This window comes from Amia ocellicauda, chromosome 1 (assembly GCF_036373705.1).
Source record: "Amia ocellicauda isolate fAmiCal2 chromosome 1, fAmiCal2.hap1, whole genome shotgun sequence".
In the NCBI taxonomy this organism is placed as follows: Eukaryota; Metazoa; Chordata; class Actinopteri; order Amiiformes; family Amiidae; genus Amia; species Amia ocellicauda.
Window position 1 is genome coordinate 45,641,133 of NC_089850.1, and position 24,723 is coordinate 45,665,855.

The following is a 24,723-nucleotide window of genomic DNA, read 5'->3' on the forward strand; positions in this document are numbered from 1 at the left end:
AGTATTGGCAATGATATGTCTCCTGTGATCTTCCTCTAGTTTTGTGTGTGATGTTTGGCAGTATCTGGCACACACACAAAATGTAATTGACATTGAATTCATTCTCAGAGGTATGGATTGGTATTTGGTTGGTATCATCTATAGATGTAGAAGACTTTGCGAACATGTGAACATGTCAACAAGGAATGTAGTGAACTTCTTCTAACTGTCTGAGTATGTGTCCTGGCCCCTCAGCCTGTATTTTGTGTTTGTATTGATTTTCTTCTTTCTAAAATCTGTTCCATGTTCTGTTTCTTTCTGACCAGGCTATGGAGAGCAAGTTGCTTGTGGGAGGGAAGAACATCATCGATCACACCAACGAACAGCAGAAGATGCTGGAGCTGAAGAGACAGGAGATTGCAGAGCAGGTCAGATGGGTTTTCAGGCATCCAAAACTGAAGCATGAACAATGTAGTTCAGTTTCCACACGTGATAAAATCTTTTACCCTGAATTATCACAGGAACAGTGTGAAGCACATAAACACAGACTTCTTTGAGGTGATAACTCAGATCACACAACCAAAATACACTGTGAAGAATATGTGTTGCAGGTTAACATATTTGAATATAACAAGGATGTCATTTTTATTAACCTCACATTTCTGTAAAATAAGACCTTTAGCGTTTTACCTCCACTGCAAGAGCCTATATGTTTCTTCAGTAGGTTAATATATATTATTTGGGGGAATTAAATGATCTCTCTTCCCAGAGGAGATCAATGTTACACACTTCTTTGTGTCTGTACCTTTCTGCACAAGAGTAAATGCATGAGGATGTAGGCAGACTTCATTCAATCCTTTCCTTCTTCAATGCTTCAGGACAGAATTGGAGATTTCTCCTGCATGTGGTGTAGCAATTGGTTGTTAATGGTGAACTTTTATTGTGCTGGAAAAGTATCATTTTAATCTCTGCAAAAAGGGTAATGAAAGGCAGATGCTGCTGCCTCAGGATATAACATCAAAGTCATGTCTCTGCACACAGGACAGCTTTCATTTGGTGAAATCGATAGCTCAGAGCATCTTTCCACAGCCAGTGGAGAGGGGATTGTCATTTGCTCGCGCCAGCATCAGACGCACCTCTGACAACCACTTGCTTCCAGCAGTGTACGGAAAAAATATCCTGACAGTGATGCATTTCAGTCCTTATTAATTGCTCCATAGTAAGCAAATCGAACATCCAACAGTCCTGTCAGTTAAACTGGCTTCAGCTTAAGCCACCGCTATTATGAAACAAACGGGGAAAATGCAACACCAGATTATGCTTTTTTTAAACATTTTTCAAAACAATAGATTTTGAGGACATTGTAATAGACTCCTACAACAGCTACTTGATTATTTCAAGAGGCCGATTTACACTGAAGTGACGCTGATGCAGCTTTGGTTTCACATCAGGTGGTCTAGTGAATGGATATGTAATCAGGTTAAGGTATAAAAAAACAGGACAGGATGTGTTGGTTTAAACAGATATTATCTCAGTTTTAAAAGTTGTATCCTGTACTGATTAGTTTTCTAATAAATCTTTCCCTATGCAAAAAAGCCATCCAACTAATAAATTTAAAAACAGCTCATGCACACCACAATTCAAGTATAATAGGTATAAAACATAGTAAATAATTTATATGGCTATGTTTATCCATAAGTGCAAAGAAGAGGCTGTGTTTTTTATTCAGTGAGATCTGTTTATATACTATTTCCATCAGTTTATTACTAGTTTTTACAAATAATAATAATATTAGAATTTCCAGAATACTAAAACATGTATTTTTATTCATAGTCTTGGTCCTGTATAGTTCCTGAACATCCTTTTTGAGTAGTCTTACCTTAAGATCGAAAGGGTGAAACAGTTTTCTTCCAAATAAGTGATCATGATACTGCCCTGAGAGGCAAGTGTATATTTCTATAAAGTCCTTGGGCTGAGATTTCACAGGCATTTTCTGTCTCTGTCCCTAAGCTGGGCCCTTACTCAGGTCCTCCATATTGAGGCAGTGAGGCCCGAGTGTGTGCTGACAGACACACAGCGTGAAAGGAGCCCCGCCGCGCTCGCAGCCACGGCCCCGGGCACTTTCTACCTGAAATAGATGCAGGCACATCTCTAATTAGAGGAAGAGGACTAGTCACACTCAATCTCTGTGGCACAAACTCGCTCACGAGCAGAGCAGGCACACCGAGAGACTTGTCCTGTTTTGGTCTCAGAGACTGCAGCTCCAGGATTGTGTGATTTTCTAGGTCATCAGCAGCTGTGTAAAATCAACATTAAACTATAATTGTATGTATATTTGGGAGTGCATTAGTGCACCTGGAAAAGATCTATAACCCTTGTGAGGCTTCTTAAATTTTATCTCGCATGATGTCAGACCTATAACAAAGCGTAAATCAAGACAAAAAAAAAAAATTATATATATATATATATATATATATATATATATATATACAGTGAGGGGAAAAAAGTATTTGATCCCCTGCTGATTTTGTACGTTTGCCCACTGACAAAGAAATGATCAGTCTATAATTTTAATGGTAGTGTATTTTAACAGTGAGAGACAGAATAACATCAAAAAAATCCAGAAAAACGCATTTCAAAAAAGATATAAATTGATTTGCATGTTAATGAGGGAAATAAGTATTTGATCCCCTATCAATCAGCAAGATTTCTGGCTCCCAGGTGTCTTTTATACAGGTAACGAGCTGAGATTAGGAGCACTCTCTTAAAGGGAGTGCTCCTAATCTCAGCTCGTTACCTGTATAAAAGACACCTGTCCACAGAAGCAATCAATCAATCAGATTCCAAACTCTCCACCATGGCCAAGACCAAAGAGCTGTCCAAGGATGTCAGGGACAAGATTGTAGACCTACACAAGGCTGGAATGGGCTACAAGACCATCGCCAAGCAGCTTGGTGAGAAGGTGACAACAGTTGGTGAGATTATTCGCAAATGGAAGAAACACAAAATAACTGTCAGTCTCCCTCGGTCTGGGGCTCCATGCAAGATCTCACCACGTGGAGTTTCAGTGATCATGAGAACGGTGAGGAATCAGCCCAGAACTACACGGGAGGATCTTGTTAATGATCTCAAGGCAGCTGGGACCATAGTCACCAAGAAAACAATTGGTAACACTACGCCATGAAGGACTGAAATCCTGCAGCGCCCGCAAGGTCCCCCTGCTCAAGAAAGCACATGTACAGGCCCGTCTGAAGTTTGCCAATGAACATCTGAATGATTCAGAGGAGAACTGGGTGAAAGTGTTGTGGTCAGATGAGACCAAAATCGAGCTCTTTGGCATCAACTCAACTCGCCGTATTTGGAGGAGGAGGAGGAATGACCCCAAGAACACCATCCCCACCGTCAAACATGGAGGTGGAAACATTATGCTTTGGGGGTGTTTTTCTGCTAAGGGGACAGGACAACTGCTCCGCATCAAAGGGACGATGGACGGGGCCATGTACCATCAAATCTTGGGTGAGAACCTCCTTCCCTCAGCCAGGGCATTGAAAATGGGTCGTGGATGGATATTCCAGCATGACAATGACCCAAAACACACAGCCAAGGCAACAAAGGAGTGGCTCAAGAAGAAGAACATTAAGGTCCTGGAGTGGCCTAGCCAGTCTCCAGACCTTAATCCCATAGAAAATCTGTGGAGGGAGCTGAAGGTTTGAGTTGCCAAACGTCAGCCTCGAAACCTTAATGACTTGGAGAGGATCTGCAAAGAGGAGTGGGACAAAATCCCTCCTGAGATGTGTGCAAACCTGGTGGCCAACTACAAGAAACGTCTGACCTCTGTGATTGCCAACAAGGGTTTTGCCACCAAGTACCATTAACATGCAAATAAATTTATAACTTTTTTGAAATGCGTTTTTCTGGATGTTTTTGTTGTTATTCTGTCTCTCACTGTTAAAATACACCTACCATTAAAATTATAGACTGATCATTTCTTTGTCAGTGGGAAAACGTACAGAATCAGCAGGGGATCAAATACTTTTTTCCTTCACTGTATATATATATATATATATATATATATATATATATATATATATATATATATATATATATATATATATATATATATATATATATATAAAATAAAACACCTGACTGGCAGCTCTGATTGTATTTAGTCATCATTTAGTCAACAGTCAGAGCCAGAACGTCTCTATAACAAAACAGTGCCGTTACGATCGGTCAGTGCAGCAGTGCAATGTCCTTTTTCAATTTCTTCTGCAGTTTTCGTTTAGTGTTTAATGCACCCTATATCAAATTTGAAAAGCCTGGGATATTCTCTTTAATTCTCCATGCAGCTTTTAGTGGGTGTGGTTGCTTCATATGATTCAATCTTCCTGTTTTCCCAGTGACAGTATCTTCACAGAGAAGAACCTCTCATCTCAAATGTAATGTATGCATTCACATCTGGAGATGATCCTGACGATGCGGGGATTAGTGTTGGCAGCTCTAATATGTCTCGCTGGCGATTGCCTTTGAAATGGTTTTGCACCGCTAGTCATCTGTGCTAATCCTTGCCCAATATCTGACAGGGAAAATTAAATAACGACCTTCCCGACTAGAAACGTTAAGAGCTGCAGCCTAGAAGTGAAATCTTAAATATGCGGTGGTTTGCGGCATTTTATCTAATTAGGCCAACAAGGAAAAGGACAAATGGCAACAGAGGAGTTGCTTGGATTTAGACTTGCGAGCTTTACAAGGCCTGTGAGATTGATCTCCATCTCCACTTTCCAGAGACACAGAGCATGCTCTCCTAGGGGGGGCGTGTTTACCATGGCAGCACTGTGCCCTCTGACCTAAAACCTGTCCCTCCCCTTGCAGAAGCGGCGCGAGCGGGAGATGCAACAGCAGGTGCTGGTGCAGGACGAGGAGACCGTGGAACTGAGGGAGACCTTCTCCTCCCTGCAGCAGGAGGTCGAACTCAAGACGAAAAAGCTGAAGAAGGTGAGGTCCGACAGGGCAGGCTGCCGCACTCCGTCCTTTATCTACATATTAATGTCTTATCAGCGTCACAACATGAGGTCAGGTAACATTTGCTTGTGCTCTGGGTTTCTTATCAATGGTATCTAATGACCTGTTCAAAAAATGACCTGTTCAGAAACAAATATTGACTTCCTGGTTCCAGCAATCGCTACAGTCACACTGTGGACTTTATTTTGTTGTACGCTGACTCGGATTAAACGACTGACAACACAAAGTTGCAAGGAAGAGTTTGCCAATGGTTTACATTTTTGAAACTGTAAAGTTGAAACGTCAACCATCCTAGATCACCATCCTAAGACACATTGTTGGCAGATTGCTAGAATTTTTTTTTTTTTTTATAATTAAGTTCCTTTCATTTAGTTTCTTGCCAAACCTGATGATCAGCTCGCATGGCCGCATATGGGGATAAATCCCATGTGTGTCGTGTATGTAAATTCCTGGCAATTCCTGTAATTAAGTACTACATCCCAACTGGGAATGAGTTATACATGACTGATGTCACTTCATAATACCACCACTCCGTTAACTTAAAACCTTTCTAAATGCCCCGAGTGCTTCAAAGTAATTAAATACTCAGTGTCTTTCCATTTTGCATTTTCTTTACTTCTTAATTGTATTAAAATATGTATTCCAAGCCTCACTTCTCTCACAAAGTGTAACCGTTGATGTCAGGTGTGGGTGTGCTTGCTTGTCACAGAAGCTGGTGCTAAACATAGACCTACAGATCCCATTCCAAATTCATGAAACGTCCTTTATCTGATGGCAGAGACGTATGCTGCCTTTCAAGCTGCTGTAGTGTCAGGATATCTGTGGATGACTGGCCAAGAATCGAAAGCTCGTTCAAGGCTTGTTCAGACCCTTTTGTGACATGACAGGCATATTTGTCAGGATCTGTTTCCATTGTGATATATTGTGATGTGAAGTTTTGAGGCACTGTTTGAAACACTAAACCTCCTCTTGTAAAACCCTGGTGTTAGTTTCCTGAGTATAGTCCTTACATGCAGGAAATCTCTTCTGCTTAACTGCTCCCCACTGTTGTTTAAAGTATGTTTTCTGGTGCTCTAAGCTATATCCAGCAAAAAGTTTTTCTTTTTTTTGTTTGCATAAAACCTTCATCTTATTCTTGAATAATTTAACTCCTCATCTTTTTCGACAGCCTACTTTGAAAGCAATGCTCATTTCAGTTGGGTGGTAAGGTTGTTTTCTTCCCTTAATGGTTACATCATTATAAAAACAAAACAAACAAGAAAGCACAGTCTAATGCCTGAATATAATTACATGACTGTGATGAAGAGATTAATGTTAAACATGCAGTGTTCCTATATCATCATACACAACAAAAACAACAATAACAACAACAGAATGGTTGACTTTTTCACTTTCAGATACTGTAATGAAACCGTCACGGGGTTTATTTTCCCTGGGAATCTAAACAGAGCAACTGAATAATAGACAGAGCGTCTGTTCTTAAAGTTGTGTGGAGCACTGCATGTTTAACCGACAGACAACAAAGAGTGATTCAGTATCCTTCCTAATCAGTCTGTCCCTTTTCTGCCCCATTCTCAAATATGTTGACGTACTGTTAACTGGACGGTTCCTGCGATCCTGCCGCGCTCTGTGGATACACTCGCGCCCATTTAACAGTATAAAAAGGTTTGTTCTACCTTGTGATTCCCATACACGCCATTGTCACGCGTTCTCCAGCCCAGTCTGTCTCAGCCTCTGCTAACCCTTCCCCAAATATATACTTTTTTAGGTAGTTATTTATTTATCCCCCCGTCCCCAAATGGTTATTTTCCAAATGGTGAATTCAGGGGGACTGGGCTGTTCTCAGAGGCTGAGGTCAGCGGGTTTTTCCTACCACTAACACTCCCCGAATTTCAGACTAACTCTGACCTCCGACGTTTTGCTTTTTTCCAAACATTTCTCACACCTGGAATGCCTTGCCCGCTGATGTGACAATCCTGGTTTTCTCTTGGTGCCGCTGTGCGCAATTCTGAGCACTCCCAGCATAGGGTTAAAATAAAAACTTTACGGCAAGATTTTTTTGAAGAACAGACATTTAGCAAATACACAGAAACAGAAGGGTTTACTATGTGTGAGTCTGCCGAATCATCTCTTCATGATAACAGTAGGAGAGGTGTGTATAAGGCACACGTTACCATATTGTGCTGTTGTGTTGTGTGGTGGCTGTTGACTCATCACGATCTGTTAAAAGGTTGATGAAGGTCAGGTCTGGGATAAGTGGGCTGGGGAAAGCCAATAAGCATCAGTTACTCTAGTGAATGCCCCCCCTCCTCATTTGCAACTTTACAAATGTTGCGAAGAAGCCCGAGGACATAGGTTCTAATTAATAACCAATACCAATAAAACTGCATTTAAGGAGAGCAACTATTTTTTGCACTTGATTGTACTGCTTGTCCAGAACAAGGACACAGCATCCCTATCAAAGAAACAAGGGACTAATCAGGTTGAGATTTTTTATAGGTAAGTAAGATCATATGATCGGCAAAATTACTACCATATGTATTTTCTTTTTAATTTCATTTCAAAAAATGAATTTCTGACAGGGATGGGGGCATGTGGTCTTCAGCAGTCTAATCGGATGGCTTGTGTTCCTTTAACAGCCTTTTCTGCTCCATTTCTGAAATTTGTATCATCTGTTTCTCTCAGTTTTCCCCACATGAGCTGACTCACTATTTATACCACATTTAACACAGTGTTCAGGTTGGGAAAAAGTTGTATAAAAATAACATTTATGTGAGGGCTTGCTGTTGTCAGTGTGGAATCTGTTGATTTAACACATAGATGGAAATCTTTGTGTGGAAAAGAGCTCATATTCTCTAGTAGTTTTAGATTTGATTGTAAATGTTTTTCAGTGGTTCTTCCATTGTATTAATATACCCTCTTCTGCCTGGATATCTTTACTTTGTCTTCATGCAAAAAATATGTATTTATCAGTCTTGGTAATGAGGTGCTAATGGAGCGTCCAAAATCCCAAATAATTATTACTTTTATATTAGAAGCCCATCTACTGTTTATACACTGTCCATTTTAGTGTTTATACTCTGTCATGTATTGCTACAGCAATCTACAGGAAATACTATATTTGGCGCCACTTTTAACATGTTTGGAATCACGTGTTGACCATAATCTAATGACCAAGCTTGTTTGTTAACATGTTTCACGTGAGATTGTTTTCTCACTATTTTCTTCAATGACATGTTTTACAGTTTTATGTTTTCTTTAGGTTGAGGAGCTGTGTGGCAGCCTTGAAGTACTCTGTCCATTGACACACATTAACACGAATGGTTATGTTTTCATGCCAATTCTGCTTGAAACACTAATATTAACATTTTCCTTTTAAAGTTTTTTTTTTTAAAAGGTTGCATGGTAATGTTTCACTTTATTCATTTACTTTACTTTCTCTGTTACATTGACGCATGTGCAATAAATCTGTCAAACTGATGCAAGGTCAGAGGGATTGAAAAGTGTTTTTTTCTCTAATAACATTAGTTTTTTTCTGTATGTACTGAATGTTTATATCTTATTGAATTAAATTAGCCAGCAAGTCAGCCATTATTTTTATAGTTTAACAACTGTATAAAATGACACAAATGTGTTTGAGAAGTAGGTTTACTTTTGCAGTCCCAATAATGTATACAACTGTCTAGTCTTATTTACAGACGAAGAAGTAATTGTTACAACTTCAAAAATGATTTCCATTTATATTTCAGTATTACCATTTGACCTACTGCACATTATGCCTGTCAGAGTAGTGCTTGTGGTCCCAGTGTACATCAACTCTACATTGCTTCAGTGAACACACAGATATATTCTTAAAAGTCATGATTTCTTGGCTGCAATTTAACTTTCCAATGGAAGGACGGCCAAAAACATTATATATATATATATATATATATATATATATATATATATATATATATACACTCACCTAAAGGATTATTAGGAACACCATACTAATACTGTGTTTGACCCCCTTTCGCCTTCAGAACTGCCTTAATTCTACGTGGCATTGATTCAACAAGGTGCTGAAAGCATTCTTTAGAAATGTTGGCCCATATTGATAGGATAGCATCTTGCAGTTGATGGAGATTTGTGGGATGCACATCCAGGGCACGAAGCTCCCGTTCCACCACATCCCAAAGATGCTCTATTGGGTTGAGATCTGGTGACTGTGGGGGCCAGTTTAGTACAGTGAACTCATTGTCATGTTCAAGAAACCAATTTGAAATGATTCGACCTTTGTGACATGGTGCATTATCCTGCTGGAAGTAGCCATCAGAGGATGGGTACATGGTGGTCATAAAGGGATGGACATGGTCAGAAACAATGCTCAGGTAGGCCGTGGCATTTAAACGATGCCCAATTGGCACTAAGGGGCCTAAAGTGTGCCAAGAAAACATCCCCCACACCATTACACCACCACCACCAGCCTGCACAGTGGTAACAAGGCATGATGGATCCATGTTCTCATTCTGTTTACGCCAAATTCTGACTCTACCATCTGAATGTCTCAACAGAAATCGAGACTCATATCAGACCAGGCAACATTTTTCCAGTCTTCAACTGTCCAATTTTGGTGAGCTTGTGCAAATTGTAGCCTCTTTTTCCTATTTGTAGTGGAGATGAGTGGTACCCGGTGGGGTCTTCTGCTGTTGTAGCCCATCCGCCTCAAGGTTGTACGTGTTGTGGCTTCACAAATGCTTTGCTGCATACCTCGGTTGTAACGAGTGGTTATTTCAGTCAAAGTTGCTCTTCTATCAGCTTGAATCAGTCGGCCCATTCTCCTCTGACCTCTAGCATCAACAAGGCATTTTCGCCCACAGGACTGCCGCATACTGGATGTTTTTCCCTTTTCACACCATTCTTTGTAAACCCTAGAAATGGTTGTGCGTGAAAATCCCAGTAACTGAGCAGATTGTGAAATACTCAGACCGGCCCGTCTGGCACCAACAACCATGCCACGCTCAAAATTGCTTAAATCACCTTTCTTTCCCATTCAGACATTCAGTTTGGAGTTCAGGAGATTGTCTTGACCAGGACCACACCCCTAAATGCATTGAAGCAACTGCCATGTGATTGGTTGGTTAGATAATTGCATTAATGAGAAATTGAATAGGTGTTCCTAATAATCCTTTAGGTGAGTGTATATACATACAGCTCTGGAATTGGACCGCTGCAATTTTTTGTTAAATCAGCATCTCTGCATGTATGGCAGCCATTCCATTCCATTCATATTTTTATTTGGAATTTGGGAAAAATGTTGTCAAAAATTATAATTTTACCCGAACACATACATATAAATAGTAAAACCAGAGAAACTGATAATTTTGTAGTGGTCTCTTAATTTTTTGCAGAGCTGTATATATATATATATATATATATATATATATATATATATATAAAACCAATTTGTCTTATTAGACATGCTATGGATATAAATTACATCTGCTGAGGCTCACAGATGCAGAGTTCCCCACTGAAGAAACAAACCCAGCAGAATGTTTTTTGCATCTAGGTGCCATAGCATGGCCCAGACCGGCAGTGCAGCCCTAAGGATTGGGAATATCGTTCCTGGTGACGCCAGTGACATACCAGCTGCTAGAAGACCTTTGTTTAAGAGCCAGGAGTGGCCTGCGGAAGGGCTTGGCGGTGGCCTTTGTGTGGGGCAGTGTGTAACTCTGTGTGATGTGTTCTTGGCACAGCTGTACTCTAAGCTGCAGGCAGTGAAGGCTGATATTCAGGACCTCCACGACGAGCACGTGAGGACCAGGCAGGACCTGGAGCAGACCCAGAACGAGTTGACCCGAGAGCTCAAATTCAAGTGAGCGCTAAACACTGTCTGATCTGTGCCTCAGACAGCAGGTTTTTCCATTCGCTGCAAGAAAGTGGGACCGAAAAGAGTTTTAATTTTATTTGAAAAGGTTCCTGGAAACTGCTACCACCAAGTCTTGCTACAAAGCTTGATACAAAAAGTTATGTTATGTATAATTGAAGTCAGCTTAATAACATTATAGTAAACTAAAATCTTTTATCAGTTTGTAATTCAAAATAAAAAATATTAAATTGCAGGGAAATTATTATTATTATTATTATTATTATTATTATTATTATTATTTATTTATTTATTTATTAATTATAACTATTTATTATCCCTGCTTTGGCCTGCAGGTACCTGATCATTGAAAACTTCATTCCTCCAGAGGAGAAAAACAAAATTATGAACAGACTGGTCTTTGACGCCGAGGAAGACCAGTGGAAATTCCAGCCCCTTGTCCCATCTGGAAAGTAAGTCTTGTGTTCTGTTCCCCAGAGGAATAACAATAAATGACAGAATTATCTAGGCAGATTTATTTTATAGCCTGGTTTCATAAGGAACCTGAGGTGAATTCTACAGTAAAGAACGGCTGGTTTAATTAAAATCGTATTGTTTTTCTTTGCTTTGCTTTCATAGCTTTTTATGCTGACTTCTGTTTAAAATCATTCCCACCCATAAATTATTGATTTTAAAATACATCTGTTACAGGTTTGTAGTTCGTATGTATACTGTTGGGATGTTTCGTGCATTCCACAAATGGCGGCAGGGAATACTGCATGAACTGTGAATGCTCCCTGCTGCTGGAAAAGGCTACTCTTGCACAGCTTAATGGATGGGTTGGATGGCAACAGAAGGCCTCCATCTCTGAGGTCTGTCTGTGTAACAGCAGAAGTGAAATCAGACAAGACCGAATAGCCAGGGAGGAGTAGGAAATGGTTTTGTTTATGTCAGCAATAAACAATCAGGACAGTTACATCAGCTTTGTAAACATTTGTCATCATCCTGGAGTCAACAACCAGTGGTGGTGTTAGGTTAGGGTTTTGGAAAAAGAATAGGGTTCAGAAAATATGTATTTCGTAAAATGTTAGTTTCACAAACCCCTGGTTGACTTGCGACTTTGCAACAACATGCAGGCTGTTTAAAACTTGCGAGCTTCGTTTTGTTGTTGTTTTTTTCTGACAATCCCAAACTGACATTGTTACACTAAGTGGTGAAAAGTAGTTTCTTGTGAAGTTCACTGGTACCTTTTCATATGAATATACATAATTATATTTACCCTTCATAAGTCCTGAGAGCTTGGTTCATCTTGAATTACTCAGTCACTTTTATGCTCGAATATTAGGGATGATAGCCTCGATGTTTTTATGTGGTGATGGTGGTTGAAATTCACTGTATACTCACTGATCCACAAGAAGCTTTATTGCAAAGTGCTCTGGGAACCTCAGCCCCTATGATAAGTGCTACACAATTATAAGTTGTTGTTGTCACTGAAATCTGAAATGGTACCAGGTCAGTTTATGTTCTGTCAGATTGCTGTGAGTCACTGTTCTGCTCATCTGTGACTGCACAATTTGTCTGCTAATGAATACATTTCAGCCTTCCCAAGAGAATCTGCTAAAAACATCAATTCAGGGGAATAACTAAAAATTATAATTATGCATTGATATCACAGTTTCCCGAGGGTGAAAAGTGAAAGTGTTGATGTGATCATATTGTTGTCTTTCGATTATGTAACATTTATACCAGCTAATTCAGTTTAGACATAGCATGATGTTTCCTGTTTTTGGCTACATGGGAAGAAGGTACGAAGGCACTGAAGCAGCTCTCCTGAGATAAGGCAGGGAATGGTTCATCATTACAGCCAACATCTAAAAAGTAAACCTATTTAAAATGTATTATTTCTACATCATAATCCACTGACAGCTTCTCTAAAATACTCTTCCTCTCTGTTATTACTATCATAACCTTCCCGAAGATCCACTTATACTCTTCTATGATATTTAGTTTCACGTGCGGTAAAAGAAGGAACAGAATATTCAGAATATCCCCAATTCAGTTTTGATCATTTCAATTATTAATTTTGTTTTTATATATGGAACAGGGAACAGCGATAAAACCGGCCCTGTAACCATTTTTTATTATTCGCTTTTAATATCTGTCACTGATTAATTATACTGTTGATCGCTGCTGTTGTGCCCGCTAGCGGTCTAAGCCATCTTTGCATAATGCATAGCACTCCAGCTTTTGTGGCAAGCTTTGCCATGAGTGGCCTTATCAGTTTGTTTCTGTACACTATGTACATGTTTAAATATGTGTATTTTATTGTTTCTTCAAAGTAACATTGTTAATATTACCCGTTATATGTTTGTCGGCTTGGCTGGATGTTGTCTTTGACTGTATATACTGATTTAAGCCTCTGCTGTCTGGGACTGCATTTTTCTTTTAACTCCTGTCTGATTCTCATTCCTTGGAGGCACATTAGCTTTGTTAACAATAAATCCTCCTTCAGCAAATCTCTGCCAGTGTGTCTGGAGGCTGCGTTGGCCAGCTCCTCTGAGAGGATGCAGCGGTATCCTTCTGATCGCCGTACTTTGACAAGGTCAGGGAGCATAGAGGGCGGCTGTAACCTTCGGGAAATGTACTGTGCAACCCAGCATAGAAATTGTATTTGAGTCATGTTGACTGGATTTCTACTGATGTTGTCAAGCTACATATTGGAATCAATCATTTTAAAATAGACAGTTTCTGATTAAAAACTACTGAAAAAGCTGAAGTCATTGTAGTGGTATTTAGCATTAGCATTAGTCCTCTGAGAGATGGACACAATTAAATGGAGGGCTGCGTTAACTCTTCGATTCCTCAGTAGCCATAGCAGACATATATTTGATATCAGTTGCTTTCAGTACCAGTCTTCTAACTATTTATGCACTTGTTTGTCTGAATGGCAAGAGGCTAAGTCATCATGGAAATCAGCTTGTGGAAAATGTTTGATGCTGTGGGGATTATCTTCCATTGTTTCCAGCTACCAGTCATCGTTCAAAGCTGTCCCCTCGGGAACAATAAGGACGGATACTGTGCTTAAAAAACAAAAAGGAAAAGAACCAGACAGTTTCCAGATGCTTCAGCACAGGGGTGCACAGTGATGCTCCTGTCTTTCTCCCCTTTCTCCTTTGCACTTTTGCAGTTCATTTAGTTACCAAAAAGGTTAAAGGGTGTCTTGTCCAGAAGGAGGAAATTACTCCAGTCATTGACTCCCATTATTGTCCAGTCATCTTTCATGCAATATTACTATCTGACATAACTAAACTGTAGGCGATTTCTGGTGTTTCTTCTTACTTGTAAGTGGTGTGTTCCTCTTGTAGTGCAGGTAATTGCCTTCACTCCATCTTCTTGAAATGGCTGCATTACCAAGCGGACACTATTGTCTATTCTTTCTCATGATTAAATTAATGCTGGCTGGCTTTTCTGTGTTAAGGAACTAGTCAGCAGGGAATGTAGACAGCTACTGTAAATTGTTATTTAAAGCTCTCTGTCTTTAAAAATATATATTTGTGATGTATATGATGCTTGTTGCTGTTGCATGCTTGGTTGAAGGGTTTAATAAATAACTTCTGGGTTTCATTTTTTTCCCTCAGTAGACGTGAACACTTCCTGGCTTCTTACCAGCATGAACAGATTGAAACAGTTTTTTACCTCTCTTCACCTTGTGAAACCTGTGTTGATTTGACTAATATTTATTTGTTTGTTTGTTTATTTATTTATTTGCATGGACCACAGCTCAATTGATTTCAAATCACAGGGATTTAATGTAATTAGCCTAGTCTAACTTAGAGTTGGCCAATAATCATCTCCACCTTCCATTGAACTAGACTCAATCAGACTAAAGCATGTCTCTGACAGCCTTGTAGGTAGTATGTTCATGTATTAAATCATCTCTGTGTTGTTGTTCTTACTTTTTTCCTGTTATCAGAACAATGTGAATAGAAGGGGATACATGACTGGGTGGCATCGAGGTATCTGTCAGTTTGGCACTGAATGAATGTACAGCTAGTAAAGGCTCAGATTATGAGGCCTACACGTATATATCTTTCTACATCCACTGTTAGACGAATGTGGCTGTGTGGCACCTACTGCTTTTCTTGCCTACTGGGTAATAATATGAAAAGACTTTAATAAACGGTAATATTTTATGAGATTTCCACCAATTCTATACACACTTTCTGATGTTCAAATTTTTCACAGATTTTCTAATACACAATTAAAATCAAATACCAGGGGGCTGATGAAATAACCTCTTTTTTTTTTTCCCCCAGCAAAAATATTCAGATGAAGAGAAGGCCGGCGTCTGCAGTTGGCTACAAGAGACCAATCAGCCAGTATGCGCGGGTTGCCATAGCAATGGGAGCTCACCCTAGATACCGGGTAGGTGATGAATGAGGAGAGCTGGGTAGGAGCAGACCCCAGAGATGTCTGAATGTACCGCTTGCATTTGAATTGCAATTCCCGGAACAGAAGAAGTGTCGAGGCAGATGCAATCCCAGTTAATTTTCCTCTCCGATCGCCATTATTTATACAGCAGCAGGAATGAGGGGTTAACATAAATGAAGCCTCGCCTGGCACTGCCCCGTGCACACTGAGTCAGAAGACGGAGAGCTCTGTGTGTACGTGGGTGTCTTCTTTTAAATGCCACCGCAGCCGGACTCTGCCTGCCAACATTTACAACACCAGCGGGGGGTGGGAGGTTGGTTAATGACATTTCTGTGCTGGGGCTCCTTCTGTATCGACTCAGCAAACATTTTCACTGCAGGACGGTGCTGCCACATGCAGATTACATTTTTAATTGGGACAAACAAAGGATTGTGGGTGTGTGTATCGTATTTTTGCCTAAATTCTATTTGAATCCGACAAGTATTTTGGAAAAGACCTCCTAGTCCCTCCTTTTATTAGAAACAATTTTTTTTTTCCCTCTAACCTGCATGCTTCATATGAGGTAGTTTCCATTGCAATATGTACTAGTAATAAATACAGTTTAGGATGTGGACGTTTTCGGCCACTGTAAGCTTGTGTGAGGAGGAGCTGAGGGTTGCAACTGTGAGACTTGCAAATTAGGATCGTGAACTGGCCCCGCCTACTGGTAGCTCCAGCGGTGAATGTCAGTTTGACAGTTAGCTTCACTTCGACTCAGTGACCCCTACCAGCCAAGAAGGTCATGAAAAAATTGTCCAGTCTTCAATCCATTGTCCTGAGTCAATAGGTCAGCGATAGCCACAGATAGGGTTCATCGGGGGGAAAGGGTATATGTCCCAATGATAACAGTTCTCTAGTGGGGTGAGCAAGTTGATTTTTTAAAAATTTTCCTTTGAAAATGATGTAGAAAATAGAAGGAGGGACTTCATATTAAAGGAACTATGTGTCAAAGATATTGGTATCTATCAGCAGAGATTAAAGAGATTTATTTGCATGGAACTGAGTTTGCAGGCCTAAAGAATCCCAAAGAAAATGTATTGCTGCATTTCACTTATCTCAGATCAATAACAGTAGCTATGGGTTAACTTAGATTACATCATGCGTCCTGATCTCAGAGTAACATTAATAACCAGTCTGGAGTGATTGGTATTGATTGGGGTGACTTATTGTGATGAAAGAAAGGCCAAAACTCTCCTCTCAGACGCGCAGTACAACGCAGCGACTGGTGTAAGAGCCAGGTTGTTAATACACATCGGTGTTCAGTGCATAAATAAGTAAATGTTAATTCTCATGGGTGGTTAGCAGTCAGTTTGCTGTAATTGAAATCTCACCAATGCAGAAAATGTTACCATTTTATTCAGCAAGCTGGAAAATTAAAACCAGCCTATGAGACAGATGCCTGCTACTTACCTACAACAGCAGTTCTTTAATTTGAACGGAGGCATATTTTCCCTTACAAAATGCTTCTCTGTGGCCTCCACTTTGAGGATTGAGAGTTCATACACGTTAAGGAAAAGCCTGCAGGGTCTTTACTGAAGGACCTATAGCCACCCTCCACAGGTCTTTGGTTAATTACATTCACAAGCTTAAAATTTGCCACGTTCTTCTCCTCTGTTCTGTGAAGGACCATGTGTGCTGCCTTGCCATCATGCTGTGTGGACTCTACACAAACAGGACTCATTTTATTAAAGTAGTCCCTCCTTATGCTGTGTCGCGATCCAGCTTTTACTTGGATTACTATCTTCTGATTTCAGGGCTATGTAATGATTGTGGTTTGCTTATAACTGTACCTCTCTCTTTACCTCCAATCATTGATACATTGATATCAATACATATCAATCAATATCAGTACATTGTTGGGGGCAGGCTGTATGTCAGCAAAACTGTTGATCTATTGAGATGGGTGTGCAGTGAGAAAATCACTCAAGCAAGCAGATCATAAGCCCAATTTAGATCAAAGTAATACTCTGACACAATCCAGACTTAATGTAAGAGATTAAAGCTATTTATAGCACAGCGTATTTATTTGCATATTCGGTGCAGCGTGTACTGTGTCAGCATTATATCGACCTTGTACAATAAGTCTGGGTAATGTCTGGAAATACCCGCTGCCAAGAATAACCCAACCAATCTGCCTTTGAGAATTAATTATTTTGTGAGGAACGTTTAATTGTGAAAAATGTTTAGAATGCTTCAATATTTAGTGCTCAAACATCTGTAATGATTTTGCTCAGTTTTAGATTTTAAGTATTAGACTGCTACAGACAACAACAATGGTAATTATTTCAAAATACTGATGACAATCTGCTCAGTATTTCAAAGTACCAAGGTACTGAGCCAAACAAAGATTTCTGCCTAAATTAATTATTCTGAGTGGGCAGCTCAGATCGATTGTGCCTTGGGCATGTGGGTTTAGTTTGAAAGGGCTGACACTCATAAAATCACAGGCTTCAGATGAAGAAAGAGTGTGTCCTTCCCTGTCTTAACAAATAAGGTTTTACATGACAGCTCTTTACTAGAGTGGAAAGCTATGCATGTTGAGAAGAATTGTAGTGAACACATCCACAGCACTGCCCCACATGAACTTGAATTCCCTTGGAAAACAGGCTCAAATGTTTGTACATGACTATAATGCTATGTAGGAGGGACTATACTTAGTCTTAACTGGTGTATTTATTTCCCAGCAATGGAAAAGAAAAGGCTAGACCTTGTATAAGAAAAACACAGTTTAGGTTTTGAACAGTGAATTCTCCTAACCTCCCCCTTTGAACTGGTCTGATCACTATATTTCAGCTCATTTATGCTAATTTTTCACTCTTTTTTTTTTTTTTTTTACCTCCCACTGATACCAGGATACCATCCTGTATATCCTGCTTCTTGAACGGTCACGAGATGCTCAATCGTGCCCGGAGTGTTGGAACCCCAACTAGGTTTTTAGAACAAATTAGCAAAATGTTGTTTAGCAATTTCAGCCAAATCATTGTGTCATCTGTGCAGCAATTTATCAGGCACAGCTGTTTACCTTAGAGAACATTTGACAGGACAGGGGAGTGGAGAACATCACCGTCCCTCTGGGTTTGGAGAAGCTGACACTTGAGATCCCCCCTCTGAGTGTGACATTTTATACTCCCACATTGTGGATTGCCCAGGACTTAGTGTTCTCATGAACTCTATCCAACCTCACACAACCAGTTAAGCTGCATTTGCATTCATCTTTGATCCTGATAAAGGGTTTAAAGAGGGAGAATAACTGTAAATTAACCTAAGCAGTTTGTATATTTCATACTTACACTTAACTGGCCATCTTAAGAACCACTGCATTGTGTTGAAAAGTGCAGCAATATTATCTGAAAATATTGTAAAGAGAGCAAATGTAATAATAGGAACTTAGAACTGTAAAATATCTAAATAAATTAAATGCACCCATATGGAAAATATGGCTTTAATTCCAATACATTTTATGTATTTGAATTGATGTATTCTATTTTTCATTTAACTTTTGTTAATTGTTATTTAAAGTTACATTTTGATAATAGTGGATTTGACATTTAATTTGAAGTAAAAATATATGTCATGCCTGACAAAAAATACAACAATTAAATATATATTTACAGTTTTTTTTAACATATGACTATGTAGGCATCAATATGTGAGGGCAATGGTTAGGATATCCTTTTATGAAAAAGCAACAAAGCCTTGGACCCAGCCAGTGACCAATCCTTCTGTCCTTGGTGAGCCTGTGCTGAAATCCTCTGTGTTGTCTTTGACAGGCTGAGAACATCATGTTTCTGGAGCTGGACATCACCCCTCCTACCGTGTTCCACTTGGACTTTACCAAAGCTCAGCCGGAGCACGACCTGGCGCTCCAGCTGGGCCGTGATCTTATGCTAGACAACGCCGCCTACAGGGAGCGGGCCGCAGCCAACCGCGTCAGGAAGTCCCGGTCGTGGTAAGTGAAGGATTATCGTGTGACCTCATCCCTCTCTGAGTCCAGTAGCACTCAAACCCGCCCAGCCAGGGACCAGTTTTGGCAAGTGAAGCTCCCCGGGGGTTACTTAATGGGGCTCTTAGTGTGTGGGCTTGTTACAATAAAGCGATCAAGCCCCCCGTGTCAGGCGACCACTCTTGGCCAAGCCCTCTGCTGGTGGAGCGGTGAAGACCACACAGGCACTTGGGGGGGGTGTCTGTGGCAGCAGTTCGAAACTGAGCTGGTGCTTGGACCCCACATGCTACGTTAACAATCCCAAGCCTGGCCAACAGGGATAATCACCTCAAGTGTCCAAAAAAATACTGCTTGCTGGCTGATCTGATTCCCATGAATGCTGTGTCAGTGTGGGGAGGAATCCTAGCAGAGACCTAAAAATAAACCATTACTTTGACTAAAGTAATTGCAGGTGGGAGTGGCAGTATTCTGTGTGAACATATTTGGTGTCGGCAGTAGTGGTCAGAGAAACAAACAGTGTTAGTATTAAAAAACGCTTTACTTATCTTGGCCTCTCCAATCTGCCAACTGGGTGTATGAAAGAGAAGATCTTGCATGCTTCATTTTTATTTAAAAAATCTGGACAAACATTTGAAGTGCTGTTACGGGCTGTCAATCCCCTCTGTTAATACATTCGGTTTCAATGCCTTCAGTTTGACGGCCCATGATGTGCAGAAATGACATGGCCTGTTCACTCTCTGCCCTCTCGCTCGCATCCTTTTCATCCTCTCCCATGCTCTGGTGTAACATAGATCCCGTTTTTCCATCCTAGGTGTCAAGCCCCCAGACTTGTATCATCTTCATCGTCAAGCTTCTCCCTGGCTTCCGCATCTCCGTACTTCCCCCACTCCCACGGGGCAGCAGCTTCCTCCCACCCGTGAAGCACCTTCTCTCCTGTGAAGCCAGCAGTCACAGGGGGCTTCCTTGGCCTGCTTGTTGCTCAGGTGCTGCCAGCTTCCAATGAGCTTCTGTGTTTTAATAAGATTATTTTATTTTTATGCAAGAGGAGCTACAATATTGTTCATTGTGGATTACTAAGCATCAACAAAAGAAACAAAAAAAATGACAATATTGCGGTTGGAGTTTTCATCTGAGCCAGTTATTGAGGCCTTCAAGACTCCATGTCACAGAGATTGTATTTAACCTCACTAATTAGCATGTGGCCCTGTCTGGGTGATGTTCAGCAGCCTGGCCTTCACTATGTACAGTAACAGGCTGTCAAAATGTCATGCTTTGTAAAACATAACAGAGAGCTAAAAGGTTTTTTTTTGTGTAAATTGTAAACTGTGCTCATAGGATGAAGTCCTGCTATTTTGAAAAGGAAAATGGTGTTTCGAAAAGGCTGCCATGGATTGATCTTCTGCTTGGTTTTCCCCTCTAAACAGAAAATAAAAATCTTTCTCCTCTTCAGAAAAGCACTACAGACCTGAAATTACTTGAAATTACAGTCATCAAAGCAAAGTCAACTGCCGATTTAGTTTTTTGTTAATTAAAAAAAATAGCAATCAAGTTACACCAGAATACTCAGTTCATTCTGTAGATGTGCCAATCTGGGTATTTCGGCATTGATGGTTTAGATTAATTAAAATGGTGTGCTATACAGTTTAGCAAATGTGAAGTTACAGCGTACTTGTTGCATTTCTCCTAAAATCTGTCCACAAAGATAAACCACCTGTCCTTATAATCAAATCTAATATTTCAGTTCATGTTTTTTTTTTCTGTTTATTTTATACATAATCCCAGGGAGTAGTCATTTTAGGTTTTAGAAATAAGTCAGAAGGAGGTTGTCAACATAAGAGATGTCTTTTAAATTTGCATTAGATACTCTAGTCCTCAAGAATAAGCAGGTTCACTCACTCAGCATGGCTCTTCTGTGGCCATGCTGCTGTTACAGTGGGCATCAGTTACTGTTAGTTTACATGTCTGTTAATGGACATTTAGACTGTTAGTCACCGGGCTGACTGAATGTCTTTGGATTATTATTACAATTATTTATTTTGTTTTTGGTGTAGACCACATACCAGTACAGACATGCAAACACTAGTCTGATTATAGACATGGATAAGGTTCATGGAATACATCCATGCTAGATCTGAGATGCTGATTCACAGTTGATCATTTTCCACACACGCGGTCCTGCATCTGATCTGTTCGATGGAAAGGCACACCCAGTTTCCATGCTCTGCTTGGATAATGGACTGGTGACGATAAAATAAGGTTCAGTTTCCATGTAAACACTATTAGGAAAACCTTGAACTTCCGTGATTGTCTGTTCCTGACAGCTTGCCATGCAGTATAAATTAGGAAGTATAAACACATAGGGATACAATATTAAGACAGGTTATGCTTGAGAAAAAAATGTAAGCCATTTTTTTACAGTGAGATTTCTATTTATATAAAATACACTTTTAAATGATTGCATAGATTGAACTATATATAAGTACTGACTTTAATATCTGCACGCAGATAGAAGTAGTTTGAATGCAATTACAGTTTTCAGCAGAGGTTAATAGTACATTATACTAGACTAGATTAGTACACTATAGAGAGCATAGAGTGAGTTCTGTGTAACCCTTGATTGTATTGCTTAGGAAATGAATGCCTATGAAGATGGCAAAAATAATTGTGAACGATTTGCAGAAACTGTGTCTATAACTAAGTGATTACTTGTGTTCTTACTGTTACTTGTATGACCGCAGGCACATGTGATACGGCAAATTGGAAAGTGTAGCTTTGGTAACGGGAGATAGCAAGGACCTCTCGCAGTTCAGTTTGACTTCAGATAAGGCTAATCAGTTTAGGATTACATTAGTGGACAAAGGGGAGGTTAAGAGTAACAATGCAGGAAGAATCAAGCAGAGTAATTCTGCTCCTGAATAGTTAATTTCAGTTATTCACACTGCCTCCTAGTACAGCTCATCTTCCTGCGTGCGATGAGGGATGTCAAGGTAGGCAGAGACTCTTTCTCCTGATGCCAGTATGCAAACCTTTCCTTTCATTAAATATACTTAAAAACTGAAGGAAATATGAAGGATTTAGTGTCATCACTGAGAGATTGACCTGGTAATCACTGGGCCTTCTTTTTCTGTCTGTCTTCGATATAACTGCTCTTGGAGGCTGTGCCTTCATTATTGACCGTATTAGAGTGTGTACGCGTTTGTTGTCCTACTTAAGAATCTCTGAATACTAATACAGCAGCTGTGTGTGTCCTTTTGACATTTGACATTTTGAAACTTTATTTAAATGATCTGTAGGAATGATGTGTATGAATATCTTGCAGATGCCCTGAATTTCATGTCCATCACGGTTTGATTTTCTTTTCAAATGGCTTTAGTTTTTTCAGGCATTCGTACCCATTAGAAGACCCACTCCACTGTATGTGTACTGCAGGCAACGTATTGAGAAAAATTAAAAATGCAAACACTGAATAAAGTGAAAGTCAGATGGCTTACTTCTAGCAATGGAAGCGTTTTAATTTTTTTGTTGGGGTTGTCGGCACTCAAGAGAATTCAAGAGAATACACCGACCCAGTCCAGGGATTAGTTCCAACGAACTCGGCTAACCAGGTCTTTCCTGCTCATGCCGGGGATGTATTCCTCCTCTCCTTGGAAGACGTGTAGAGACCTCAGCATGTGTTTGAAGACTGAGTGTCGTGTTCTAGTTGCACTGATAGAGACGTGTCCCGGGCCGGTGGTTGTGTTAATAGTACTGTAGTGATCACCGGCATCTCCAGAGTCTGAGAAAACTCAGAGTTGCAGGTAAAGCAGAACCGCTGCATTTGTTGTTGCCATTGTCTTATATTCACAATGAACTTGGCTCTCCCACTTACACAACCCTGTCCTTCCTCCCACTTCCCCAAGCTGCCACCTACAGCAGGTTCCCCTTTAGTGACTCCATTGTGACCCGTTTTAGGTGCAGTGGCATACAGAACAATACAAAGGATGACAAAGCAAGGAATGGGTACCATTTCATTTATGCATCTACTCCCATTGTAATGAGCATAAACTCCTCTGATTGCCCATGTTCTTATGACCCCCTCACAGAAATACTCCTCCCTAACTAAATGACTGTTCTCTTTACTGCAAACACCACAAGTCCATCACAGACAGACAGTAGTGGGCGATTTGGAAATGTCACATGCAGCACACACATATGAGCAGGCCTTTATTTTATATTAAAAAAATGTTTACCAGGACACAGTATGCTCTTTTAGGGTTTGGCTGTTTTGTCAATCTTGTTTTCTGTGTCTGATTGTGATTATATTTTCACCCCTGCGAGGCATCAACATGTTTCTGTATTCCCGGGAGACCCCAGCCTGCACAGACTTCTGACGGTACCTGAGTCAGTAAATGCACTGATACGAATTTCAGCCACACATATATTAAATCATGTGATGACTGTCACTTTAAAAATTACATGATATTCTTACTTTTTTTTTCTTTAAAACAATATTTTTACCTGTGGGAAAAAAAAGTCAGGTTTCCTGTCAGATTTCACCATTTCCTAATCATACTAACACACACCTGCTGTGCTTGTGACTAATGGCTGAATGAGCGGAAATTTAAACAAAAGAAACACATGGGTTTCCAGTGTACATTCAGCTTCATTGTGAGGGACAGTGTGAAATCCCAAACCGTATGGAGCCATTGGGGTTATTCATCCTCTTCACTCTCCACAACTGTTTCAGTGAAATCTCTCAAAGACTTTTCCATTTTTCAGCACATAACTTGACTAAGGAGTTGGGGAAATGTTATTTTTAACTCCTTGATATATCTGTAACACGTTGTTATTAATGAGGCTGCAGGGGAAGGAATGCACACAGCCTATAAATAGCCTTCTAATTGTTATGCTAGCACAAACATACGGAGCAGTGTAAATACCGACGGTGCTTTGGATAAAATGCTTGAAAATGCTTTTTTTTTTTTCAGGGTGATGGGGGATAACCACCTTTTTGTAAAATACAAGGGTTTCAATATTTCTGTGTGAAGTCTCCGTTCTTTTACATTTCTATGCCCTTGTCTTGTGTATATTCTTCTCCACTTTGGCAGCCTGCCGTATTTGGCACAAGCAAGGGAGACTGTTGGGACCTGTAGGAAAACCGAGAGCTGCAGTATAGCTTCAGAGGGGGAGAAGGTCAGGGCCGAGAAAAGGACCAAATTTCTTTGCCTGTTTCCATAGCAATGTGTTTGGAATCAGAATGATGTTTTTGTGTGCCGGCCAGACCGTTTCTGATTTTATTCTTTCACTTATTTATTTATTTACTTCATTGTTTTTCTTTTCCTTCATTTGTTAGTTTTTTGCTATCGTTTTAAGCTAACAAATTCTGCTATTCTGTAAATTTAAGCTGGAAATGGAAAAAAAAACAAAAAACTTGAGCACTGTAAGAAAAAGACCAATAAAAAAATGCTGAGAACTG

General features: G+C 40.0%; 1 protein-coding gene across 1 annotated transcript in view; it reads left to right on the forward strand.

The window, feature by feature from the left end:
* Positions 1–24,720, forward strand: part of kif3ca (kinesin family member 3Ca) — a 57,130-nt gene extending 32,410 nt beyond the window's left edge. Inside the window, exons 2-8 of the mRNA XM_066706798.1 lie at positions 306–407; positions 4,855–4,977; positions 10,746–10,864; positions 11,212–11,328; positions 15,172–15,280; positions 19,096–19,274; positions 20,080–24,720. Coding sequence (XP_066562895.1) covers positions 306–407; positions 4,855–4,977; positions 10,746–10,864; positions 11,212–11,328; positions 15,172–15,280; positions 19,096–19,274; positions 20,080–20,188 — 858 coding nt within the window. The 3' untranslated portion in view covers positions 20,189–24,720. The remainder of the gene's footprint in view (positions 1–305; positions 408–4,854; positions 4,978–10,745; positions 10,865–11,211; positions 11,329–15,171; positions 15,281–19,095; positions 19,275–20,079) is intronic.
* The last annotated feature ends 3 nt before the right edge of the window (positions 24,721–24,723 follow it).